This window comes from Macrobrachium nipponense, chromosome 19, assembly GCF_015104395.2.
Source record: "Macrobrachium nipponense isolate FS-2020 chromosome 19, ASM1510439v2, whole genome shotgun sequence".
In the NCBI taxonomy this organism is placed as follows: domain Eukaryota; kingdom Metazoa; phylum Arthropoda; class Malacostraca; order Decapoda; family Palaemonidae; genus Macrobrachium; species Macrobrachium nipponense.
Genome location: NC_061088.1, coordinates 85,132,195 through 85,157,672, shown reverse-complemented (window position 1 = coordinate 85,157,672; position 25,478 = coordinate 85,132,195). Strand labels below are relative to the sequence as shown.

The following is a 25,478-nucleotide window of genomic DNA, read 5'->3' as shown; positions in this document are numbered from 1 at the left end:
CTGCTAACCTTCTCTCTATGCTGTAAATACTAGTTCTTTTAGCCAAGTGGAAATGTCTAGCATTTTCTGTATAGTTCACATTACTCTTGCTTAATTAATTGCTGGCCACCTGGCTTTGGATTCTTTTCTCTTGCCTCTCTCAGCCTCTCACTGTCATCTTGTCTGCACAATTTTTACTTTAAGTAAAAAAGGTACATTTGTTCTGTAATATCTGATGATCCTTCTGTTTCGTTTTCAACTTCAATTGCTTCTAGTTCTCTAGCTTTGCAGCAGCTCAAGGACACTTCAGAGCAGCATCCTGGAGATTCAAGATTTCACAAGTTCCTCCAATTACAATGGCCGTCGCTTCTACTGCTACTCCAACTTCTCCATATCCTGCCAGTAGCTCAATCACTTAGTCATGCCATAGTCTGCAGGTGTTGATCATTCCTAAAGCACGAGTGTGAGGGAATCTGGGCTTCCCTGTGAGGAGCATTACACATCATTAGAAAAATCCCAGTGTTTAATCCGTTACATACTTTTTAGTCTGTGGTGTGGAGTTCAGCATTAAGATGTAAAAGCTGCCATCTTCAGTACAGGTAGCTTTTCAGCTTGTACTGTGAGGCAGGCATGGAAGACAAGGTCCAAGTCCCACTGCAAGCATTAACTGTAGTACTCCAGCTAATACCCTGGTCCGTTTACCCCTCATGGTACTAGTTTACTTCACTTCAAGGACAGCATCCTTACCCCCATTACCAGCACTGGGTGTCCTTTCATACTGGAGGAAATTTTGAATCGAAGTCACTAGATAGAGAGGATCGTTGTAGAAGATACTTCCCCCTCTATGGAGCTCTCTTTAGGACTTCTGAACCTCATTAGAGTAGATGGGCATGATCATGGATCCTTCAGATGCTTGTAGAGGGATATAATCTCCTCTTCATGGAGACACCATCTCCTTGACATATCTGCCAGTTCCCTTTGAACCTCGCCAGCCTTGAAGCAAGACATTCCATACCATGGATGACATGGTCTCTTGACCTGTTAAGGAAAGGGGCCATTAGAGGGATTTTTCTTGAGCAAACAGGGTTCTATAGTTACCCTGTCACTGTTCTGGTAACTTATCAGTTGGCAGTTGATTATAAACCTCGGCTAGCTGAACAAGTTTCTCAGTTGACTTCTGTTTGGAAGGAGACTGTTCAGTAAGTGAGGAGATTGACTAAGAAGAGGGACTAGATCACTTCATTGGACGGGAAGGGTGTGTTATTTCTTTATACACATCTGTGAAGTACGTACTGTACTTTGCTATGGTGTGTATGGAAGATTGAAAATCTTTCAATACAAAGACCAATAAGTTCAAAACAAAGACCAACACTTATAAGCAAACTTTTACATTTCTATTTGACTGTACAAAAGATAACGTTAGAGTAAAGAATGTTCAAGCTACTTCTAAGGTATACAAATAGACTAGAGGAAGGCTAAAATGAAGGCAGTAAGGGCAAAGAAATTACAATGGAAGTAGAACTGAACATCTTCACACAGTAAGTAAAACAAGTATAAGATAAAGATTGATGATGGCAGTATGTTTCGAAAATCTACCAGTGGACAAAACTGAACACTGGCTAGAGGAGAGTTATGTGATGGAAGAATCAATAGAGAGTGTATGAGGTTAAGGGGGTCCTTAGAAGATTTAAATGAAAATACTCTAGGACCATCACAAAAATCAGATATTTGCTACATCTACGGGAGAACCAGTCATTGCTGACTTGTCCAGAATATTTGGCAACCTGATAAAGGAGAAGACAAGATTTGAAAGCCTAATAATAAAGGGATACACCACAGTATGAAAATAAATGATGACTCGACCATGCTGTGAAATGACTTGTATTCGTTGAAGTAAATCAGAAATTATCAGAATCTCCGTTCGCAGTTAACCCAATTACATAAAATAACTGGGGAGAACCCAAGTACGTTTTATCCTTTCAAGGGGAAATTGATGTAACAAAAACTTTGGTAATGAAATATACTAGAGACAAGACAGTATAGAGAAAGGAGCCAGAGTCAAAGAAATTAATAACAATAGGGAAACAACCTTAAACATGCTTGGTACTCACTGTCAGTCCAAGCCAATCTATGAGGAAGATAATTGGCATCTTGGAGTTGAGCACTTCCGGCATATCTCCATTTCTTTACATACAGCTGAAACTTGCATTTAAGGCAGATTTCATTTTGAAGTCTGCAAAGTGGGACCCAGTAACTTTGTACATTGAAGTCCTGTTAAAGAGAAGGAAATACTAACAGGTATATTAAATTTATTAAATTTAAAAATAAAACTGCCTAAAGCAGCTAAAACTACTACCAGATTTAACCAATTATGTCAAAATATAAAAAACTAGAGAGTTTACAGCTCTACAAGTCAGGTTTTGAACTGATGTGAACTCTTGTTATTTTTATGCCCTAAGGTACCTTTACAATGAACAGTTAGTAAAAATTTTAATGAAAAAGTTTAATGTTAGTAAAAATTTTAATGAAAAAGTTTAATGAAAATCATTGCCTTATATTAAGGTTCCTACTTATGACCACATGAATTAGTATCAAAGCATTAATTCTCAAGTATAAAACTAATACGTATCCCAACCCCTCCAACTGAGATAAATAAGGTTTGGCTTCTCAGGAGAGCATAAGTCTAGGATGCACATAGTATTTCAAGTGGGAGCCAGAGTTGCTTTCAAGATCTTTCTATCCATTACCCAGACTCTGCTAATGCAATTGCACCACAAACTTAAATATTATTGGAACAATGTAGAATTCATATTTCAATTATTTTTGTTTTGCAACTCCATTGTAGAGTATGGTATCCATGTCTTTTCAGCTTAGGCTTAATAAAGGTGATTTGGTTAAATTTGAATAAAATTTTTGCTTTATACTTATGAGTTTTTATTAGCACCACACTAATTTTTGTTGTCAATCAAGGGAACATGACCACTATTCACATTAGTTTTACAGTACCCATAGAAATTGGTTTAGTTTTACGAAAATGTATGGTGTATATTACTTACTCTTGCTGAAAGATTTCTTATCCTTCCAAACAGGACGTTTTCGAATGGGAAGCCTCAGTAATGGAACTCTGAGCTCTTCTATTCGTGGCATCCCTTCCAAGCACAAAAATGGCCTGAACTTAGGTTCTCTTCTCAACAAGCACCAAGGATTTGAGAAAGTTGCAACAGAAGACCTGGATCACGATGCACCTGATTCAGGAGACTCGGACATAGAAGAATTCTCCCAAGTTGCCACGAGAGCCTGAAGAGGCCACTTATAAATCCATTTTTAGAAAGTAGTTATGTATAAAGAGACCAGTTATTTTTGTTTTAGTTTTTGTAAATGGTTTTGAGATATTTTAAAAAGTACTTAGCGATGCTAAATCTTTTTTACTCGAGTACAGTATTTTTCTAAACTTATGACAAAAATTGAAGCATGACCACTGCAATCCCTTTTATTCTGGCAGCATTCAAGCATATTAGTGTAGAATGATACTTAGTTCATATTATTGCCATACCATAGGTAATGATTCAAATGAAGTTTATTAGACAACTTCACATTAGCTCATGTAGATTTAAAGTATATAGTATCAGGTATTACTGTAATGTCTAGTAGGTTTCAGGATGTATGGACATACATTCTTTTATATAGTCTTGCACCTGTATAGAAATGTTTTCACTCACAGAGGATTCCTATTTATTCACCGATCTTGTAACCTATTACGTATTAAGACAGTATACCTTTCATAATGTTGGCTATACTGTACTGTAGTAATTTAAAACTGAATACATTATCTTAGGGGACTGCAAAGTTCCACACTTCTTTGAGCAAGTATGAAGGGGATGCACTAGCAAGTATATTACTGTATATAGGATCATATATAGGATCATATCAGCATTTTGTGTGATTATAGAGAATTTTATGTGATATATAAAAAGGATCATGTTTTTATCATAGGATACACTTAAGGCCGTTATACTAAAAATATTCCTTGTTTACAAGTAATATGCCTATTCACTTTGTATATAAACACAACAGTATATTGTACAGAAGGGTTAACAGTAGTGTAAGTTTTTTCCCCTCACAAGGTAACCAGATGCCAGTTTTTAGCCTTAACACTACTTTTTCCCCAATTCTTTATTGTTATACCTAGCACAGGGATGAATGGAAGTACGTACAAATTGGAAGTCCGTAAGTTATAAATTTTGCAAATCATGTAAATCCTTAGTGGTAAAAGCACTGGGTGGGTAAATATTTTCTTTTTCATCTAAAGATCTTTGAATAAAAATTAAACTAAGTCATACCAACTTTCAGGGCAATTATTTTAAACAATCATACAAAGCTATGTGAATCAAACTCTAGGTAGCCTAGGATGATAGGCACCTACCTTAGGCAAGAGGACAGTAATTTGCTTAAAAGATATAGTCTACATGTTATGAACTAAAGTTTGAGACAATGTTGTTGGGATCATGAATTTTGTTCCAAATACCACCACTACAGCCAATTTTGAAAACATTTAAATCTAGATGAATATTTATTGCAGTACAATAAAAATGACTTCATTAGAAGAAACCTTGCCTCTGATAATTTCATTTCAATTTGAGTTTCTCTATTTTGCCAAGTTCTATAGTACAGAATAATTAGTGACAACAACATATATAAGCTTACTTTTCTTCTCATTTTACATGCATTCAGAGGTGCTAAATTTTCTCATTTTACAAGATTAAGATTGAAAACTTTGAGTTATGCAGTAATCCAAATTATATATTCATTAAAAACCACACATGTTGGATTAAAAGTACTTTAGCAGCTTAACAACCTACTCTGAAAATGCAGTTCATGTAAATTTTGGATACCTCACATCCATTGTTAACCTAGTATAATCTATTCACAGTAATCATGCCACCATGTCAGCTTTCAAAGCTAATCTAATTCATATGATTATTAAAATATGTAACTATTTAATATCCTTAGTCTGCTTTGAAGCTGTAGATGACAAATGTTGCCAACTATTTATTGAGGTGATAACGCTATATAAATGTTTTGTGAATACTATGTATAATCCTGAAACTCAAGATGCCAAACTCAAGTCACTCAATTATTCAAGTGCTTAGATGAGAGACAAAAGGGTATTTGAATTACATGTAGGAAGCAACAGCCACAATATACACATTTTATACAATAATTTTCAGCCATACCGAAGGTACAGTACATGTATAGTTGTACAAACAGTAAAGAAGTTTACATTGCCCAGACATGTTTTATACCTTTAGTATAAAAAATTATTGCATACGTATACTTTTAACAAATTTTTGTAAGCTTAAACTCTGTGCATTATTAGTTACCTGGAATGCAACTTTACATATTCATTGACAATAATATATTCATTCTTCTTCTTCCTAGCTTAAACCCATTTTTATATGGGGTCGCCATTACGAATGAGTCGTCTCCATCGATTTCTGTCTTGTGCCTCGTTCTCATTTATACCTTTCAATTCCATATCTTCCCTTACACAATCACGCCATCTCTTTCTTGGTCTTCCCTTCTTCCTTCTACCCTGCACTTCCATTTCCATCGTATGTCTTCCAACATGACGTTCCTCCCTTCGTAACAGGTGTCCATACCATCGAAGCCTTCCTTCCTGTATTTTCTTCGATATTTCAGCTACCTTTGTTGATCCTCTTATATACTCATTTCTAATCCTATCTTCCCTTGTTACTCCCGACATCCATCTCAACATTCTCATTTCTGCTACATCCATCTTCTTCTCCTCTGTTTTCCTCATACTTGCCGTTTCTGTTCCATATAACATTGCTGGTCTGACCACCGTCCTATGGAACTTTCCTTTCAATTTCAGAGGGACCTTCTTGTCACAGAGTACCCCTGATGCAGACCTCCAATTATTCCATCCTGCCTGAATTCGGTGTCTCACCTCTTGGTCCATGCTTCCACTATCCTCCAATACGGACCCTAAGTACTTGAACTTCTGTACTTTCTTTATTTCTTCCCCACCCAATCTTATGCTACTTCCACCGTCCTCAGTAATACTAGAACACATATATTCGGTTTTTGATCTGCTTATTCTCATTCCTCTCTCCTCAAGTGCTGCTCTCCACCTCTCCAACCTCCCCTCCAACTCCTCCTTCCCCTCTGAACACAACACAATGTCATCCGCGTATAATATGCACCATGGCACTGCTTCTCTAACATCCCTGGTCATTACATCCATCACGATGTTGAAGATGAATGGGCTAAGTGCTGACCCCTGGTGTAATCCAACTCCTATCTCAAATCCATCCGTCTCACCAACACTACTCCTCACTCTAGTATACACATTCCTGTACATCTCCTGAATAATTCTGACATACTTTTCCGGCACCATCTTCTCCCTCAAACATCTCCATATTTCTTGCCTTGGCACTCTGTCATAGGCCTTTTCAAGGTCTATGAATACCAGATGCAGGTCTCGTTGTTTTTCTCTGAATTTCTCCATTAGCTGCCTTATGCAAAATATTCCATCCGTTGTCCCGCTTCCCTTCATAAATCCTAACTGTTCCTTCCCTATTCTAACTTCCTCTCTCAGCCTGCTATCTATGATTCTTTCCAAAATCTTCAACGTGTGAGACATTAGTTTTATACCTCTATAATTACTGCATTCCTGGACATCACCTTTACCTTTAAATATAGGTATCAATATGCTTTCCCGCCATTCTTCTGGTATCTTTTCCTGTTCGAATATTTTTACCATCAGATCATACAAGATGTCTACCCCTTCCTCTCCTAAGGCTTTCCAAACTTCGACTGGGATTAAGTCAGGTCCTGTTGCCTTCCCATTTCTCATTCTTTTTAAGGCTCGTATCACTTCATCCCTAGATATCCCCATTACCATTCCCATGTTTACTTGTCCATCCTCTCTTACAAGTCTTTCATTTTCTTCATTTAGCAGTTGTTCGAAATACTCTTTCCATCTTTTCAGGATGTCTTCTTCCTTTTTTACGACAGTACCATTCCTATCTTTCATTTGCTTAATAAGGGTGATGTCCTTTGTTCTTTTTTTTCTTACTTTTGACAGTTTGAGCATCTTACTCAACCCTTCCTTGGTTTCCAGATTATTATAAACCTCTTCATATGTCCTTGCCTTAGCTTGAGCTACCACCCTTTTTACTTCTTTGTTTCTTTCTCTTAATCTTTCTCTGTCCTCCTGCAGCTGTGACTCTTCAAATCTCTTCTTTGCCTCCCTTTTACCTTTCACCACTTCCCCCACCAGCTCTCCTTTTCCTCCCATACTATTCCAGATGTTTCCCCTAGTATCTCCTTTCCATGTCTTCTAATCACTGATGCATTATGCCTCCACCATTCTCCCACATCTTCAATTCCCAGATCAACCTCTCCCAGCACTCTTCTCCTGAACTCTCTCTTCTTATCATTATCCCTCCCTAACAATTTATACCACTTGATTTTCTTTACCCCATTCGTTTTCGTTTTCTTTTCTCTTTTCATCTTTAAATCCATACAAAGGAGCCTATGTTGGGGGGCCACGTGGTCACCTGGGATAACTTTACAATTCCTAACTTCCACCAGCCTTGATCTATTGTAAAGGAGGTAATCTATTTGTGTGCATCTACCGCCACTCCTGTATGTTATCAAGTGCTCCCTCTTCTTTTTGAAGAATGTGTTCACTATTGCCATATCAAAGGACACGGCAAAGTCTACTATACTCTCTCCTTCTGGGTTTCTCTCCCCAATCCCATGTCCTCCATGCACACGTTCAATTACATCCTTTTCATTTCCGACATGTCCATTAAAGTCTGCCCCCACTACAGTCCTCTCCTGCTCTTCCAGTTCTTGCGTTACCTCACTCATTTCGTTCCAAAAACGGCTCTTTTCTTCCTCTGTGCAGCCCACTTGTGGAGCATAAGCGCTAATGATGTTCATTGTTTCCCCTCCATAACATATCTTCACTCTCATAATGCGGTCATTCTTTCTACTCACTTCCGTCACTGCATTCTTCATTTCCCCCGACAACACTACTCCAACGCCATTCCTACCCTGCTCATTTGCTCCACTATAGATTAACTTATAGCCATCCCCCAGTTCTTTAGCTTTATTACCCTTCCATCGAGTTTCCTGCACACACAAAATATCCACTCTCTTTATCCTCATTAACTCTGCCAATATTGAGCTGGCCTATTCTGATCACATTTAGAGCTCGCTTCTTTAGCTGCACCCGCTCATGATGCAGTAGCCCTCGCCTTGTCACAGAGTTAGGGCGATGTGTCTGTGCGTCGTTTACGGAGTACGCCCTAGCCCTATTCTCATCAATATCACGACTCATTCCATTGGTTTTGGCGTGGGTTTTTACAGTCGGATGCCCTTCCTGACACCAACCCTCCCTATTTATCTGGGCTTGGGACCGGCACCCATTGAGGTATGTATACTCTGGTAATGTTTACAGTTGATAATTACCAATGAAAGATTAACAGTCCTTTTGTTACACCCAAAAATATTTGAATTATGTAGTTTCAGTTAACTGAATTGTCCTTTTGGTGTAAACTACTTGGGTTGCAAGATTTTTCACATTGGTGTTTAAGTATAGAAACTTATTCACGAGCTATGGATCTCCAGTTTTGAAAACTATTTACTTCGAAGGCTTACGAGCCAGAACGTTTAAATGAAAAATTTTGAGATCTTAAAATTCTGCAATTACCCAGAAAGAATTGCAGTTATTAAAACTCATGGTAGTTACAGTGCCTCAAGTGACGTGGTTGGTGTGGTCTTTGCCTGCCACCTCAGTGGCTGCGAGTTCAATTCTTGGGCATTCCATTGAGGGGTCAGAGATGTATACTTCTGGTGACAAAGTTCACTCTTGACGTGGTTCGGAAGTCACGTAAAGCCGTTGGTCCCGTTGCTGAATAACCACTGGTTCCAAGCAACGTAAAAACACTATACAAAAAACAATCATGGTAGCTACAGATTTCTAATTTGTGCATTTGCAAAAAATTCACATATGGTGAAACCTTATTGTATTAAGAGGGTAGTATAAAGTTGAACCTTTTCTTTTTCTCCCAAAATGTACATTACACTGAATAAGCTTAGTCAAACTCCTATTCACCACTAATATCAAATTTAGTTGGTAGATTACAATTTTGAATCTGAAAGCATATGCAATTTGAAAGTATTAATTAAATTGAGACATTTTTGTGAGGCAATACTATCTCAAAATATTATTATTTGTGTGTTTCAGGATTTATTTTTATTCTTAGAAAAAAAATTATCACTTGAAAACTTTTGTTGCATTTCCTAGAAATTTTGAACTTTGGTTGCTATAAAGATTGGGAACCTGACAATTTCTTTTTCTCATTTTGTGACTTTTTTTTTCAGTCCTATAGCCATTTGATATTCAAGGTGATACACTGCTAGTCATTTAAGTAAAGTTCTTTTAACTTCCAGAGAGAGAATTATGGTGTCGTGGCTTATGCTTTCTATGAACCATACACACACTGCCTTGCTGCATCAGCAAGGTATAGGGGGGAACAATTTTGTAAGTTAGAAGCAGTTACATTACCTAAAGCAAATATACTTATTCAAAAACCTGTGTATTTAAAGGTTTTTTTCTTTGTTTGAATGGTTTTCTGTCATTTTACAATTAAACTTAATTCCTCAGTACAGTAAGTGATAAAACTGGTTATCAACCTCAGTGAATAAAAAAATGCGAGGGAGATCATATAAGTGTACTGTGTTTCTTACTTTTACAAGGCTACATTTAGCATTCCAAATTTTATTTTTTGAGTTTTCATTATACTAAATTTTTTAAGAAGTTTTCTATGATTTTCTTTATAAGTCTTATATATGCAGGCCTAATAAAATGTTGAAAGGAAAAATTATACATAACCACGCAGCATCAAAGCTATGCTTTAATTAGCTAAGGACTTACAAAACAATGCTCTTTGTGGTTCCAAGTATAAAGTGCAGTACCTTTTATATGTAAAATGGTGCTGTGATTATGAATGTATATATAAATATGGTGGTCATAGTTCCAGTTAAAATGTTCCATATTTCTACAAGTAACTTAACTAAGTGCCAAGGGTTATTTAATATGAGAGGGCAGTATTAGCACTGGTGTGGTGAGTAGCTTAGGGACAGCTTAGCTGTAAAAAAAAATTTTCACTGTTGTTATGCTATGTTTACACTGAACAAGACATTCTTATAGATTTTCAAACGTTCCAGTTTAGTAGTAAATTATTTATTGATTGCTGGGTTTAGAATTTTCATTTAAATAAATCAGTATTAATCTTGAATCGTTAACCAGACCACCGAGTTAAAATACTTAACTCTCATAGGGCTGGCCTCATTTAAACTCGTCATAAGTGTACAAATTCTGGCACAAAAACTTCAAAGGATAATCGATTGTTCTCGATATGTTATGTATAGGATTTTGAAGTCTATACTTAAGTTTTTCTCGTAACTTCGATTCCTTTCAAATTTCCCCTCTTATGTTCGGTTATAGATTTATCTATATGATTAATATATTTTTTGTAATTGATTTTTTCTCAGTTTGAAGCTACCATGTATTTCCACTAAAAAGTTTGTTTTATTTTTTTACAGATTTATATATATTGAAATGTATTAAATGTTTCAGAATACTTGGTTGTGAATGACAAATGATAAATGTGTACTAATAGACCTGACATTAAAATATATTCAGTTCATAATAGTACAGTTATTGTAATGTGTTAACATAGGTTAATTTTATGAATTTTAAATAAAAGATATCCATATGCATCAGTTTGTATTTCTACACATTGTTTTTTTTTATGGACAGTGACATTGATAATAACTGGTACATTACCCTCTTCATTTCATGGTATATTTGTTTGCTGTTATCTTAATTTAACTAGCATTTACCATAATTTTTCCAAGCAACATATGACCTCTGTAGTCTAATCATTATAAAAAAAGTATTCACTTAACATTTTGGTTGTTTTAGTAAATTCAGATTTGCAAAGCAGTTAACCAGTGGCTCAACCCTCGGTGGTTACAGACCTAAAGGAAAACTGATTTATCAAAATGTCCTCTAGGCAGTCTTAGTATTTTCATCACTCGACAGTATACAGACTTAACTAGAAAAATTAAATAATTAGTGTTGGTGGACTGTTACTTATCTGTACCAATGGGCTCAATTTAACCAGTATGTGAAGAAAGTTCTATGGTGTTAGATGAAGGCTGCTTTTCCGTAAGCAAGGTTACTTGTTCATCTTTTTTCTTCCAAAAGACTAATGAGAATACTGGGATTTTGCTGCACCTGAAATGGAAAGAGGGACTATAAGCTGATTTTATTCCATTTCATCAAATGTCACAAATTTCAGGGCATGATAATGGTCTAGCTATAGAACTTTATTAATGGCAATTATTTTGATGAAAGGTAATTAATCACAGGTCACTTTTATTACAAACAGAACCTTCATGACAGTCTTGTTAAGGTTATCTAGCTTATCTCCAAAGTGCTGCATCTTTGGGACTCTTATTAATCTTGCCGAGATGTGTGAACCTCAGACAAATCATCACTGCAAATCTGGGGTTGGTACCCTGTCTAACCACCAAAAGATGATGATAAATTGGAGTGGCACAGGGATATCCTTCAGTTTGGGAAGCATCACTTGCCTAATTGCACTATGATAATTCAGAACTTTGCATATTTACCTAGACCAGCAAAACAAGGCAACTGTAAAACAAGTTTGCAATCATCTCGCTTTTCTTCTTATTTATATGTGCTTTTAAGAGATCACTTACAATTGGAATTACCAAATTTCAACCAAAGAAAAAAAAAGCGAACCTAATTAAAAGCCACAACATGAGAACTTTAGAAAACTTACTGGACCAATCTGATGATGAGAAGAACACAGCATCCAATTAGTAGCAATGTAATAACAGCCAATATTATAGCAGCACTTTTCCAAGATAGCAGCGATGATGTCACTTTTTCAGATGCAGTTGAAGAATACCCAATCACATTTACATGTGAAATTTCTGATTGGGAAGAATCAAGATTACTAGCTTGAGAAATTAAAGATACATTTGGTTCCATATTACTCAATGTGTTCAAAAATGCTGCAGAAAACTCTTGTTTCTTTAAACTGTCCGTTAAGTAACCGTGCCAATGAATTCTCTTGCCCGCTACTGTAACATTTTTCATAGCAACTGCACCATTTGCTGTTGCCACTATACTTAACTCTTCTGATAATGCAAAGTTAACATGAGACAAGAAAAGAATGCCATCTTGAACAACAATTCCCTTTCTAGATATGCTCCCCACTGTAGTATTTTCTATGCGTAGTTTTCCTAACACCATGATTCCTTCAGGAGCGATTTCACTGATGTTGCAACCAGATATTACTCCATACCCAAGAACTGTGATGCCTCTGGGATGAATTTGGTTTATTGTAGTGACAGACATTGTCATGTGACTAGATACAATAATGTCTTCTACAGTTCCGAGGTAGCTATGGTTGAATATGCCCTCATATTCAGTCCAATGAATGCCAATCATCTTCTCAACATGGGTATTTTCAAGATCAACATCTCGAACTGCACGGTCCAAAGAAAATATTTCCACAGAGCAGTCTATTAAGGAAACATCATTGACTCCTGAAGTTATATTAGTGAAATTGACTCCAACTGCTTCCAGCCATGTTTCACACCTGTCTTCACTGTCAATTGTTGTGGCTTTAGTAACGTTGGCCAAAACTATCTGTGCCATCATGGAAAAAAATAACCTTTCCATATTTAGTTTAGTCTCAAAGTTTTTTACTTCAAAATTTATGTTTGCACTTAATATAACATGTATTATTTCAAGCCATGATAACTATTTTATGCGCATATACAAGCTCATACAGTACATATGTAAAATGCTATGAAATTGTTTAACAAATTAACATGAGACGATAAAAGATTTTTTAAGAGCGTAACAAACTGGCATGTGAATATCCTTTTTTTAAAACTTGAAAACTGGGAAAACTACAAAAGCTTACCTTTGACACACACGATGGGTACAATTTCACAAAAGCTGCTGAAGAAACTTCGACAGTAAATCCAACACTATTTTTAATATCAACTTCTACAGATGCCTGTGAATTTTACAGTGCTTAGTTTTTATGCTTTCTCCTGCTAAGCTTGCAGATGTTCTTGCTTAAAATAGATATGTTAGTATTACAAAAATTACTTGCAGGTTATCAAACAATAAAAATTACAATAGCACTCTGCAAGCATAATTAACAAGATACATGGTCATGTCAATCATGAAAGCAGACATTCAAAAGCAAAACAATTCTAGCTCCAAAAGGGATAAAATAATTATTTAGGGCTTAATAAATACTGGCTTGCAGATTTCAGGCAATGGATGATTGAGATTCCCTAGCATTGTGACCTATGGTGCACTAGAAACAATAAAACCACAAAAAGCGATAAGAAACACGAGCAATTTAATCTTTGCACAAGATCAGCTACTGAAATAAAACCAAACAGACCCCTGGCATCATATACCTAACTACATCCTCTCCAAGAATCCTGCCAAGGCAATATCTGGCATACCCACCACAAGCCTCAGAGACTGGGGCATTTATCCATCAAAAGCCTTTCAGTCATGACAACTAAACTATAATACCCTAATCACCAGCCATCTAATAATTATGAGTTTGGCAGGTATGTCTTACACAACCATCATCCTGTTGTGTGCCTCTTACCCAATGATCTTTGCCAGCTAACCTGAGATTTTAGATTGGATAGATGAAACCAACACAGTCAATATCAAAGCCTCCAAGCATGTAGTTCAACTGCAGTTTCTTTAATCAGTTTATCTGCCTCTTCACTGTCATGTACTCAAGCATGTGCTAGAACAGAATTTCGCTGCCATTTCTCTACTCTTAAAATAGTCCATGGTACAATTCTAAATAAATACTCATTTCCTTAAAACCAATGCCATATCAAAGGCAAGCTGTGAATATAACCATGCTCACTTTTAAAATACTTTTCAGAACTTCAAGTATTCTTCATTGGGTATGAAAACCCCAGGGTATTTAATCTTTTCGTTTTGCAAAAGACCAGTCATGTTATAAAACTGCAAATCCTCCAAGATGGTAATGCATTCTAAACTTTTGGTCTCGCTAAATCACCAGCTGCATTCATACTATGCACGAGAAAGTCTTCTATGACTTTGTGGAGACTTTGGAGTTGACCAGCATATACTTTACACTGCAGGACTGGAAAATTATCATAGAAATATTTATTTCCCCAGCCACCAGATAACAAATGGGTCAGCTGTCAATGGTTAAGATAGCAAAGTACAATTTCCCATATCCTTGGTAATACAGTATACTAGTATATCAAACAGATTTAGAATACACGTCGAGATAAATCGTAATATGGTGCAGTACAACTGCCAACTTACCTAGTTGAACTGTCCTTTCAAGTCTGTTAGTTAACATTGACAGAGCAAACAAAATTACTTCGTATTCTCTCAGAGAGGGTACAAGAATAACTGCTGCAAAATTTTGAGTGAATATTCAGTATAAAAAACTGAATAGACTTTTAAGCACTTCAAGAACTGGGATACATATGCTCTAAATATCAAAATGACATATTAGTATTGTTTAAATGCTACATGTAGTGTAATTAGGATGTGGCACTTGACTACAAAGATTCTATACCTACAGAGGAATGGACTTGAAACCCATTAACAAAAATACCAAATTTACATGCTATGATATATATTCTGAAAAGATTCTTAAATCCTCCACATCCCTCTTAATCTAACTAACTTCAGAATTTGACAAAAGATTACCTTCCCAGATGGTGTAGTGTGGAAGTAAAGGGAAATGCAGTAGTATGAGTGCTTGAAATAATGGAATGGAATATGAAATTTAGATTTAAAGCCAAACACTGGAATCAATGGGATTATTCAGCGCTATAATGAATTTTGCTTGAAATAATGCATTTAAAAGGCATATAAGAGCCCTGGAAACATTTTAACACCCCCACCAAATTTTTGAAAAAAAAAAAAAGAAAAACTCCAAACTTGTAATGTTTTCGTCATCGCTATACAAGTTCCATAAAATTGGATCACTAACCAAGGCCACTGATAACTGGGGACTGCCTGTATACAGGTACAACATGGTAGAAAAAAACTTTACCAAAGGGTGCAAAGGGCATTGACAGGTCATCTACAATCAATATACTAACGACCTCACTAATAACCGTCGCCTCACAACTGACAGTAAGGGCAGAGTACAACTCTAACATTACTCTGTGGAACACTTTTAAGAGTTAAGAACCCTTTGACTGAAGAAAACCACAATAAAGCAATATCTTCAGAATTCCATATTTTTAGATAGTATCATATACCTTCAGCATCACCAACATTAAAGAAGATAAAATTCAAAGCGAATCTGTGAAGCAGGCTTGATTAAAGAAAACAGGTTATAGACAAATCGTACTTATGTTTCGAATAACTGAACCTGTTTTTACAAACACTGCTGATTGTTTGTATGGTGTTTTTACGTTGCATGGAACCAGTGGTTAATCAGCAACGGGAGCAACGGCTTTACGTGACTTCCGAACAACGTCGAGAGAGAACTTCTATCACCAGAAATACACATCTCTCACTCCTCAATGGAATGGCCGACCGAGGATCGAACCCGCGACCACAGAGGTGAGAAGCAAACACCAAACCAACCACGCCACTGAGGCGCTCAAAGACTGCTGAGTTCAACATACTCTAGTATTGGAAGTAACTTCAGGTCCACCATGAGCCCACAGTACTGCAAATATTTGTGGGCACTAGCCAAAATGTGCCAATGAGAGGATCCATGATAAAACCACATACTGTACAATAGAGGAAGCAACAGGAAGACAAATTGTATGTAATGAAAATAACACCTCTCCCCCATTGTAAAGCTTGTAGTAATAGGAGGAGAGAGACTGTGGTTTGTCTCTCATTCAGGCGTGGGCCGACAATTCCGCGCAGGGCAATTCAGCACATGACATTTCAGCTTGACAATTCAGCTTAGAGACAATTCAGCACAAGGACTATTCAGCTCTAGAGACAATTTGGCGAAATATTTGGCGAAATAAAGCAAAAGCAGGGAACATTAAGAAAACAGTGATCAAATTAGTTTTTATTTGTAAATTATTTTTGAAATTCAAGAAATGAAATATATGTATTTAAATAGATTTAAAATTATACTAATTTATTTCTGATTTGGCGACAGAAAACAAAACTAACTACTTGCAGTTAAAAATATTGGTAATAATTTAAGATGGTTTACACTTTCAACCATCGAACAATTGACGGTTGTTATTCATGCTATAACAACAAGCGAATAATAGTTACGGTATTCTTCTAAACTCAGACTGGATGTATTTCCTTTTCTGGAGCGTAGTTTTTATTTGCAAGCATTCGATGAGGAAAAAAAGTAATAACAAATAAATAAATAAAAAATAAAAGCACCATGGAGCGCATTTTATTAAGAGAAAGGTCGTGATCACATTCTGTTAGATGGATTTCGCTATCGTTTAGGTATAAAAATTCGTAATGAAAATGAGTCTTGGAGTTGTACACGACACATGTAGAGGTCGAATTCATGTTAATGGAAGTTCATGGGAATAAGTTATGTGGAGTTTTTATTTGAAATTTGAACAAGATAACGCAGAGAAAAGGATACTGAGAATCAGAGCTGGACACGACGATTCCAGAAAAAAGCAAATTATCAGATAACAGATAAGGCAATAAAAACGCCAGTTAGTAAATATGGGAATCGAGCAAACAAATGGGAATACTTACAAAATATAAACTACCTCATGAATTGCAGAGATAAATTAGTATTAATATTTTTGTACAGGAATATTCTATAGTATGTCATTTCAATAAATATTTTTGTCTGCTTTTTAAAATTCAATGTTACAAATAACACATTAATTTGACGACCGTTTTCTTCGTTTTCCACGTTTTTATTTTATTTCATTTCGCAAAATGTCTTTGTGCTGAATAGCCCTTGCCCTGAATCGTCATGCGCTGAATTGTCTCTAAGCTGAATTGTCATGCGCTGAATTATCCTGCGCGGAATTGTCGGCATTCTCTGAGATAATCACCATAAAGGTTAAGTTCTAGACATAGCTTTGTACTCAAGCTATAGTAGGTTCTAGTAAAACAATGACCAGTACAGTATTCTAATTTCACTCACAAAATCTTCCTTTTTGTTTAAAGTTCACTAAATTCTTCACTTAAAACTTACAAAAACTCCTTGTCAGCACTTCAAAATTTACATATGACTCAAAACTTTAAGTAAACTTACGTTTGGCACTGACAAAAAGTCACATTCTATAACCGCAAGGAAAAAGCTTCTACTTGACCGGCAGAAGGGCGACTGGTGCACATCAGTAACTGTAAGATTCAATCCTTCATTTGGGTTAGCACCTCTTCTCCGTACGTGCATTATACTCGCTTGCGCATGCTTAGACAGGCCTTTCAGTGCCACCTGCAATTCCAAACAAAAATAAATAAAATGCCTACAAAGATTAATACCCATGCTTTACAATTCCATTAACGGCAGGTCTACAGTACTATTCCGCGGTGGCCTAGACTATGGCAGTTGCGGTTTTCTGTGCAGTTTTACCTCCTGAACAATAATTTTAAGTAATATTTATTCGGACGACTGTAATTAACCCCCGGGGGCCAGTACTAAACACGGCGAAATACATTGGACGCCCCAATCCCTAGTGTATGTCATATTCGCGGTTACGTTCCTTGCAGTCCGTGCGGAACTATTTTGTAGAATTACTCCATTAACTTTCACAGCAGCTTGTTAAGATAGTGATCAATATATCCCAGGTATTTCTAAAAACTGTATATATAGAAGACGATTCATTTTGTTTCCTCAATATGCAAGCTGAAGTCATATAAACATACTACATGCAGCCAAAATTTGGTTTAGGTTATTGGAACTGTTATAATTCCCCCAACTGTCCAACCCATTTATCCTTTTGCAAACATGGAAAGATGTAGGGATGGTTAGGGGTGGAATTATGATAAATTTCAGTTCTCTCCTCCTGAGAAGAATGCAAAATACCTTTAATATGCTAACTGCTCTAATATCTTTTAAATAGAGATGCACTTACAACGTGGGAAGGATTTGTCTTAAAGAACAAAATATGCACCATTCTGGAGCATAATACAACCGAGTACTGTATATTAGTGAACATATTACATATTCATTGCCTAAGCTCAGGTATAAATGACACGTCTGGACAGTGTAAGAATTTCCTAAATTTCGTTACTTTAGCCATTCCACAAACAGCGATTTTATATTTTTCTTTTTAAGTACACAGACAGACCCACTACTGTGCAGGCTTTAACTGCTAATCAGCTAATTCTACAACTATTGGTGTGTGTCCATAAATTAAGCTGACCTAATGCCTAAACAGACTAACTTCACTGATTCACAACTTGGCAAGAAAACCACCACTATTACTTATCTGTAGTTACCAATTCTTCATAATTAGCAAATGGGAACAAAATTTTACTGGTTCTTCAAATGGCTATACTCAGTTTTTTTCCATCTGTCCATCCGCCTGTGGTGTTTTTGTATGGTAACACTGCGTCCCGGGCTTTAGACAGTTACATTCAGCTTACATTCAACGATTATAATAATACATTTCGGGCATTAACGGTGCAATTCGCATACAGTAAATTATTAAAACACTTTTCAGTGCAAATGTACACCCAGATATCCTTCTATTTACCTAAAACTTACACATACCGTAACTATCTAAAGCCCGGGACGCAGTGTTACCATACAAAAACACCACAGGCGGATGGACAGAAAAAAAAACAAAAAAAACGGTATAGTATGTATCCTAGCTCAAATGGAGAACTAGGGTAAAATAATTACTGCATTCTAAAAATTAATTCCACAATAAGATCTATTATTCATGTTCTTTAACTTTTGATGGATAGCTACGAAGACAGCCAAAATATTACTTTACCTGATCTTTTGTTGCTACAGATATTGAAGCATGCAAAATCAATGGCTCCTTCACAAAGTGTATTTGTAGTGAAGCCCCCTCTTCAATGTAGATAGCACCTTCAAATAAGACCAATGATTCAAAATCACTTATGACCAAAGAGCCCTTTCTAATCCAGATTGCCTTAGTTGACAAAGTAAGAACCCGAAGCTTCGAGATTTCTGTTGTAGCATTAACATGGTCGATGACAAAGGACTCCCCTTTCAACTGAAAGGTGTATTAATAGATTATTATATACAGGTCACTATGATTTGATTAAATCACTGCAAAACAATTCCTCTGAACTCCTTAAAATTGACAAACTCCACAAAGCTACAAACTCCACAAAGACAGTTTTTACCCTAACATTACTAATCAACTTTCAGGATTGACACTGAAGCAAACTGCAAAAATACGTACCCGATTTTTAAGATTAACTTCATACAAAACTAAAATATGGAATTTCATGTACACGACCCCAAAACTTTCAAGGTAATTTGGGAAATAAGGTTAGTTTGGTAACTTTACTTCATCATTCTAAGCCATTCCATAATATGTACTGCATACTATATATTTTTTAAAAAATCCTTAAATTATACAGACTGAATAAGATTTAAAAATCATATATACTGAAACTGCATACAAAAGATTATATCTTAGTCTGGTACAACCTGTATTCTTATCAGGCATTAATCATGGTTATGGCGCTAAAACTATATATATACTTCCTAAGACATTGTTGATCTGAGGATATAACATGAATTAGAAAACTCAAGACCTACTTGAATGAGAACAAAGAGACAGGAACTGGAGATCAGGGGACGAGTGAAAAGGCTTGGGAAGACGTGTGGCAGAAATTCTTTAAAAGACCTTTTGCATCACACAGTATTGGAGGTAATAATAATCATATCAAACAAGAGTTTTTTCTGAATGACCAGCTTACAACTTTGTTTTCTCCGAGGATTCCGTATATCTTTGCATCTCAATCCTACCAAGTAATAGATCTACAGTCAGTCTATACTACTTCGCCAAGTTTTCCTCACTTCCCTGCACCAAAGTAATTGTAGGAATTTAAGGTGTAGATGATTCAATAAAAACCTTGAACCCATACTTACAGTGCCAAGAATGGGGACATCAATTGCTTTAACAGGACCATTAAGTGTTGTATTGTATGCACTCAAGATATGAAATCCGTTCCAAGTGCTCCCTGAACCAGTTATATTCAAGTTGTAGGCTTTGAAAACTGTAGAATCTTCAATGATGAAGTCATTCACTACAGTATTGTGCAGCAATTCCAATGTAGTATTGATGAGAGTAAGTGTTGAAATATATCCAACAGCAAGCTCTTTTATGATGGAATGCGAGATTATCACTGTCAAGTTACACTTACTCCAGTCAAGATTATGCCTACTCAGTGGCTGTGGAATGACTGCTGTTACATTCTCCAAGTGCAATTCCAGATTACAAAACACTGTAAGAATTTCTAAGGAGACAGCATTCTTAACCTCTGCATATCGATCATTTTCATCGGCATGAAAAACTAGTGTCTGGAAAAACATTTATAATGTTACTTATTACACCCACCTATTAATTTATAATATAATTCAAAAATTTTTTTAATGAAATTAAAGCTCGTTACAATACTCCATTTTTGTGAAACCTACCTCATTGAAATGGGAGAAATCGCACGTGATTCTTGTGATGTCAAAGGTACAACTCCTGGTTTTCTCATCGATATCAGCGCTCATATCAAGAGGAATGAATTCATCTTCAAACTTGACGTATTCTGAAACGACATCCAAAGAAGTTCCTTTCACAGTTACGTTGTGAAGAGAGATTCTTGACCCACCTAGCACATTGATAAAACCAGTTTGAGCATCGTTGACAGTCACATTGGTTAGAACTAAATGAACACGCGGACTTCTTAGAAGAATACCCGAGGATTCCACCTCATTAATAATGACGTTAGTAAAACTTGCAACACCAGTATAAATTCTTATACCGTGAAATGCTATGTGGGCAATAACAGTGTCTGCTATAAACAATGACGAGCCCTCAAATGAAATTCCATCGGTGCTCACGACATCGATGTGGCTCTTACTAACTGTCCAGTTGCTTCGACAAACCATATTACTTGCTCTAAGGATAGTAGTATTTGTGATGTACGAAACACTGCCTTCCCAAGTAACTCCTTCAACACTCACAATAGAAGAGTTATCAGCACTGAAATTTTCAAGGCGATTCAGGCTTAATGTATTTACATTACTGTCCACTAGACTCAAATGTCTTAGTCCTTGAGAAATTAGATCAGCTTTTGATCTATACATCTGAAGCCAAAATCCACAATGCCTCCTTTCTGCCATGAAACCCTGGTGAACATAAGAGACTATTTAGCATATAAAAATCAATTCATTGTATAAAAGTTTCGGAAGAATATATCAAAATAGGAGCAACTTTATCTACATACTCTCAGTGCTATCTTATAAAGAGTTTAAAAAGGAATAATTAACTTTATAAAAATGTTATAATGCAATAAAAGTTGAAAAAAACCTAACAAATTAAATGAGGTGGTCATAACTAATATCAGTACAAAAGAAGTGCTTGATTTTGAATGCTTATCCACAACAAAAGGTTTTATACAAACTGCAGTCTGTTCTACACAGCTGTTAAGTATATGAATGTCTTTAAAAGCAAATCTGTGATGATTCACCTTGTGGGGCTGAGTAGTTAAGAGGCCTACTCCTATAGCAGTGACCCAAGGTACACAGTTTGGGTATATGTGGACTGTTTTTGCTTGCTGAATCTGAAGTTCTGGCACTAAATCAGGTAGCGTAATCTCTGCTGGAACCACCACCAACTAAAGCATCAAGTTTCATGAATTAGTAACACACTTTAATGAAATGAAGGTAGATTTAGTATAAATGTGATTGCTGGTACTGTACATTGTAAAAAATATGGTTTGTCGATGTAACAATATAATTATGTAAAATGAATTTTAGTTTCTATAAACCTGACAGAATCAAAATTCCTCGGCCTTTTTCTTACCTTGTCAGTTTTATTGTAGAAGCATTGCACTTTATTGGTCTGAATTTTGCAGTAATTACTATCCAGTGAAACGATCACCTCTCCGGAACCTTTACTTCCCGTGTAAGCAGCTGTTCCCTGTTTGTTGAAAAATGCCTTTTGTGTAAATGAAGGGCTGGATAAAATCACAATTAAGAGGGCCACTGTTTCACCATGTTGAACTGTGGATACCTTGTGCTTCATTGTGTTCTGTTAAAAGAGAGCACTTGATTAAAAAATAATTCATAATCTAATTTCTGTTAATGCAAGATAACACTCAAAATTACTTTCTTTCATATACGTATTACCTGGATCCAGATCTAGATTCAAGAGTACTGGTTAGTCATCAGCCTGGAATCCTCTGGTTGATTCACCCAAGTCGCCTTAGCTAAAATTAAATAACTACTGTACTGAAGTTTCTCAGTTATGCAACCTTGACTTATCCACTCAACTCTCTCGTTCGCAGCAGTCGCCTTTCTGCTCGTCCCTGTACTATACAGTACAACAGAGAAGTTCTTTGAAACATCCCTTAACTCTCTACTAAATGCCTTGTCAACCTGCCAGCTTTTTCCATCATTAGTTTTCATTTCACTTCAATAAAACAACGGTTTTTAAATAATTTGGTATATTTTTTCGTTTGTTTGTTTCATTGGTGTTTTTACGTTACATGGAACCAGTGGGTTATTCAGCAATGGGACCAACGGCTTTACGTGACTTCCGAACCACGTCGCGAGTGAACTTCTATCACCAGAAATACACATCTCTCATAACTCCTTGGAATTCCCGAGAATCGAACTATCTGCCACCGAGGTGACTGGCCAAGACCATACCGATCACGCCACTGACGAGCATAATATATTTTGGTAAAAAAAAACTTTATATACAAACTAAGATTAGGGCAGATTGGAATGCAGAGCCTCCTTACTCATTTTAGTCATAAAAATTGGTTTAAAAACTTTTAAAAGACTGAATTATTTCGAGTAAGCATTTAATTTTAAGACACAAAAGATTAGTTTATGAACCATGAAATTAAATATATTTTTGGCAATAAATTTTATATAAAAATACTATCTAATGGTTTACCAGTTTGCTGAAGCTCTGCAATGCAATTGAAAAAGGAAGTGGAAACGTTAGTAAAAAGTTCAATCTTTATGTAACCAAAAGTTAATTTGATTAAATGTGATACTTTAAGGACCATTAAATTAAAAAGCATAACATAAGCAATAGTATTCTGCTGTGCCACTAGCTTTAACTGTTAAGAACAATTAATGATTTAAGTGTTGACATGTGACTTCAATACCCCTACATAGGCTACACCTTCATATATAGCCTGTAAAAATAATACAAAAACCCGAAGCTGCATACTGTAGTCATACGGCCTAGAAACAGACCTTTGACTCAAAAATGAGAAAAATCGAGACAACAGCAAGGATAATCGGTATCTTGGCTACTGCTGCTAGATGTACTTGGTGAAACATCTATTCAAATGGCTTTTCAGTAACACCCAGACTAATATTAGGCATAATATCTTTTGACGATCTGTACATTCACCCCGTGTTCCATTTAGTTCTATGACTATGATATGAATCTTCAAATAATAATAAGCTGATATGTATCGAGATTTACTTACACTCACTAACGCGAGAATGTAAATTTATTTATAAGCAATCATGATTGCATTAATGAATTCTTGAAACAAAGGTAGCTGGCACACGATCAGGAAATATTTGGTTATCCTTAATTTTACAGAATACGTAGCCAAGAATCTGTATTTTTATTTACTAAAGTCTAGCATTAAACGATTACAGGGAAATAATGTTAAATCTAACGCATCAATTCCTACCTGGCCAGAGGTTCAAACAATTGAAAATTGGGTGTTCTGGGGTTATTAGTTTTAAAAATACTTACGGTAGAATTGATCTCTGTCACACTTCAATATAAAATGTGACAGGATTACTAGCTTTTCAGCAGCCCTTAACATTATATACTTTGAAAAAAAATGGTAATGTTTCGAGATTCAGATACCCAGGTTACTCAACTAAACGGCGGTAGTGGGGGGTGGGTCCAAACTCCATAAGTAAACACCTACTTTTGAATTGGGTATTCCATTTCAACCCCTACGTCGAAAACCCAGACGGTCGTTTATCCTAGCGGCCTTTTGCTGCGTTTATATTTCGGTAAATAGACCACTCTTGTGTGAATATTCACCAAAAATTCGTCTACTTGCTGGACGAAATGAAGGAGGTAATATTTGCCATTTTAATTCCTGTAACGGGTTCATGTAACTAAAAATTTAGAATTTCCCCAACTGAACATTTTGTACTTTATTTGTAATCAGTTTCTGTGCCTATGATGAAGCACACATGATTAATATTCGTAATTTTTTTTTTTAATTTGTGTATATCAAAATGGAAAAAAAAAATATTCGTAATGTTGGTTTAGGTAATCGATATAACGCAGGCGCCCACTGAAACCATGACTTGTCCTTGTTTGAGTTGGTTTTATAGTTCTGAAATCCACATTTAATTAAAACCAAAGACCACAGGCGGAAAAACAGCAGTACACACAGGAACAATGTCACTTGGAATAGTACACAATACACCACTTTGATCCATCTTACACGTCTAGAGAGATATAAACGCTTGGCGGACGAAAATTAATTAATCGTTCTCGAGTCTTGCACATGCCATCAGTGTTCAGCCTAGTATTACCTAGTATTAAATGCTCTGGATCAGAATAAATTATATATAAAGCAAGGTACGGCAATAATTCAACCTGGATTCAATGGAGACACTATACGAAACAATTAGCATGTCGCACCATTAATAACTTCATATCCATACACTACACTGCAATAACTGACAACACATATCAAGTGTATAACTGGCCTGAAAGAGCGGCTTATTTAAAAACTCGAACGACGACACGGGAACTTACAAATACTTTGAAACGTACCGTGTCGTATCCAGAAGGTAAAAACCCTCACCAGTCATCACCGCTCTCGAACATTCCCTAAAGGTAATTTTAAACAAGGAGTCGTTTCTAAGAAGAGCGACTTCAGACCACAGTTGTAGGTGGCGCTGAGTTTGCTCGCAAATTCTGCTTCCTTGGAAAGTCTAGTAACTACAATTCCTAGTTTTTTTCCCTCTCCGCAATATGCACAAACACTTTTCTCTAAATAAATAAGAACATGCGTGATTTCGAGAAACATTCATCGTACGCAATCACAAAAGTCAAGGTTGCTTGCACGACCTGGATTGAGCCACGGTACTACAGTTTAATTTGTTACTCTTCTCGTCTTTTCACGTTGATCCTAAGTCGTTTTAGTTTACAGTGTAGGTCTGCCG

General features: G+C 36.1%; 2 protein-coding genes across 6 annotated transcripts in view; one reads left to right on the top strand and one right to left on the bottom strand.

Annotated features, from left to right (window-relative positions):
* LOC135218635 (peptidyl-glycine alpha-amidating monooxygenase B-like) overlaps positions 1 to 10,797 on the top strand; it is a 90,842-nt gene extending 80,045 nt beyond the window's left edge. For both annotated transcript variants that reach the window (XM_064255075.1, XM_064255082.1), the window contains one exon: positions 3,069 to 10,797. In XM_064255075.1, the coding sequence (XP_064111145.1) occupies positions 3,069 to 3,280 (212 nt within the window). In that variant the 3' untranslated portion in view covers positions 3,281 to 10,797. The remainder of the gene's footprint in view (positions 1 to 3,068) is intronic.
* Positions 10,792 to 25,170, bottom strand: LOC135218591 (uncharacterized). 4 transcript variants are annotated; one of them, XM_064255025.1, is made up of 10 exons: positions 25,087 to 25,170; positions 22,114 to 22,341; positions 21,779 to 21,925; positions 20,733 to 21,437; positions 20,184 to 20,615; positions 19,051 to 19,296; positions 17,361 to 17,543; positions 13,044 to 13,139; positions 11,889 to 12,763; positions 10,792 to 11,317 (listed from the first exon to the last, which is right to left on the bottom strand). In XM_064255025.1, the coding sequence occupies exons 2-10, from the start codon at positions 22,333 to 22,335 to the stop codon at positions 11,197 to 11,199; spliced, it is 3,027 nt and encodes a 1,008-aa protein (XP_064111095.1). In that variant the 5' UTR covers positions 22,336 to 22,341; positions 25,087 to 25,170; the 3' UTR covers positions 10,792 to 11,196. The 4 variants fall into 4 exon arrangements, with proteins under 4 accessions (XP_064111095.1, XP_064111086.1, XP_064111079.1 ...); XM_064255016.1 differs by having other exon boundaries at positions 25,069 to 25,126; XM_064255009.1 differs by having other exon boundaries at positions 24,952 to 25,092.
* Positions 25,171 to 25,478: the final 308 nt, after the last annotated feature.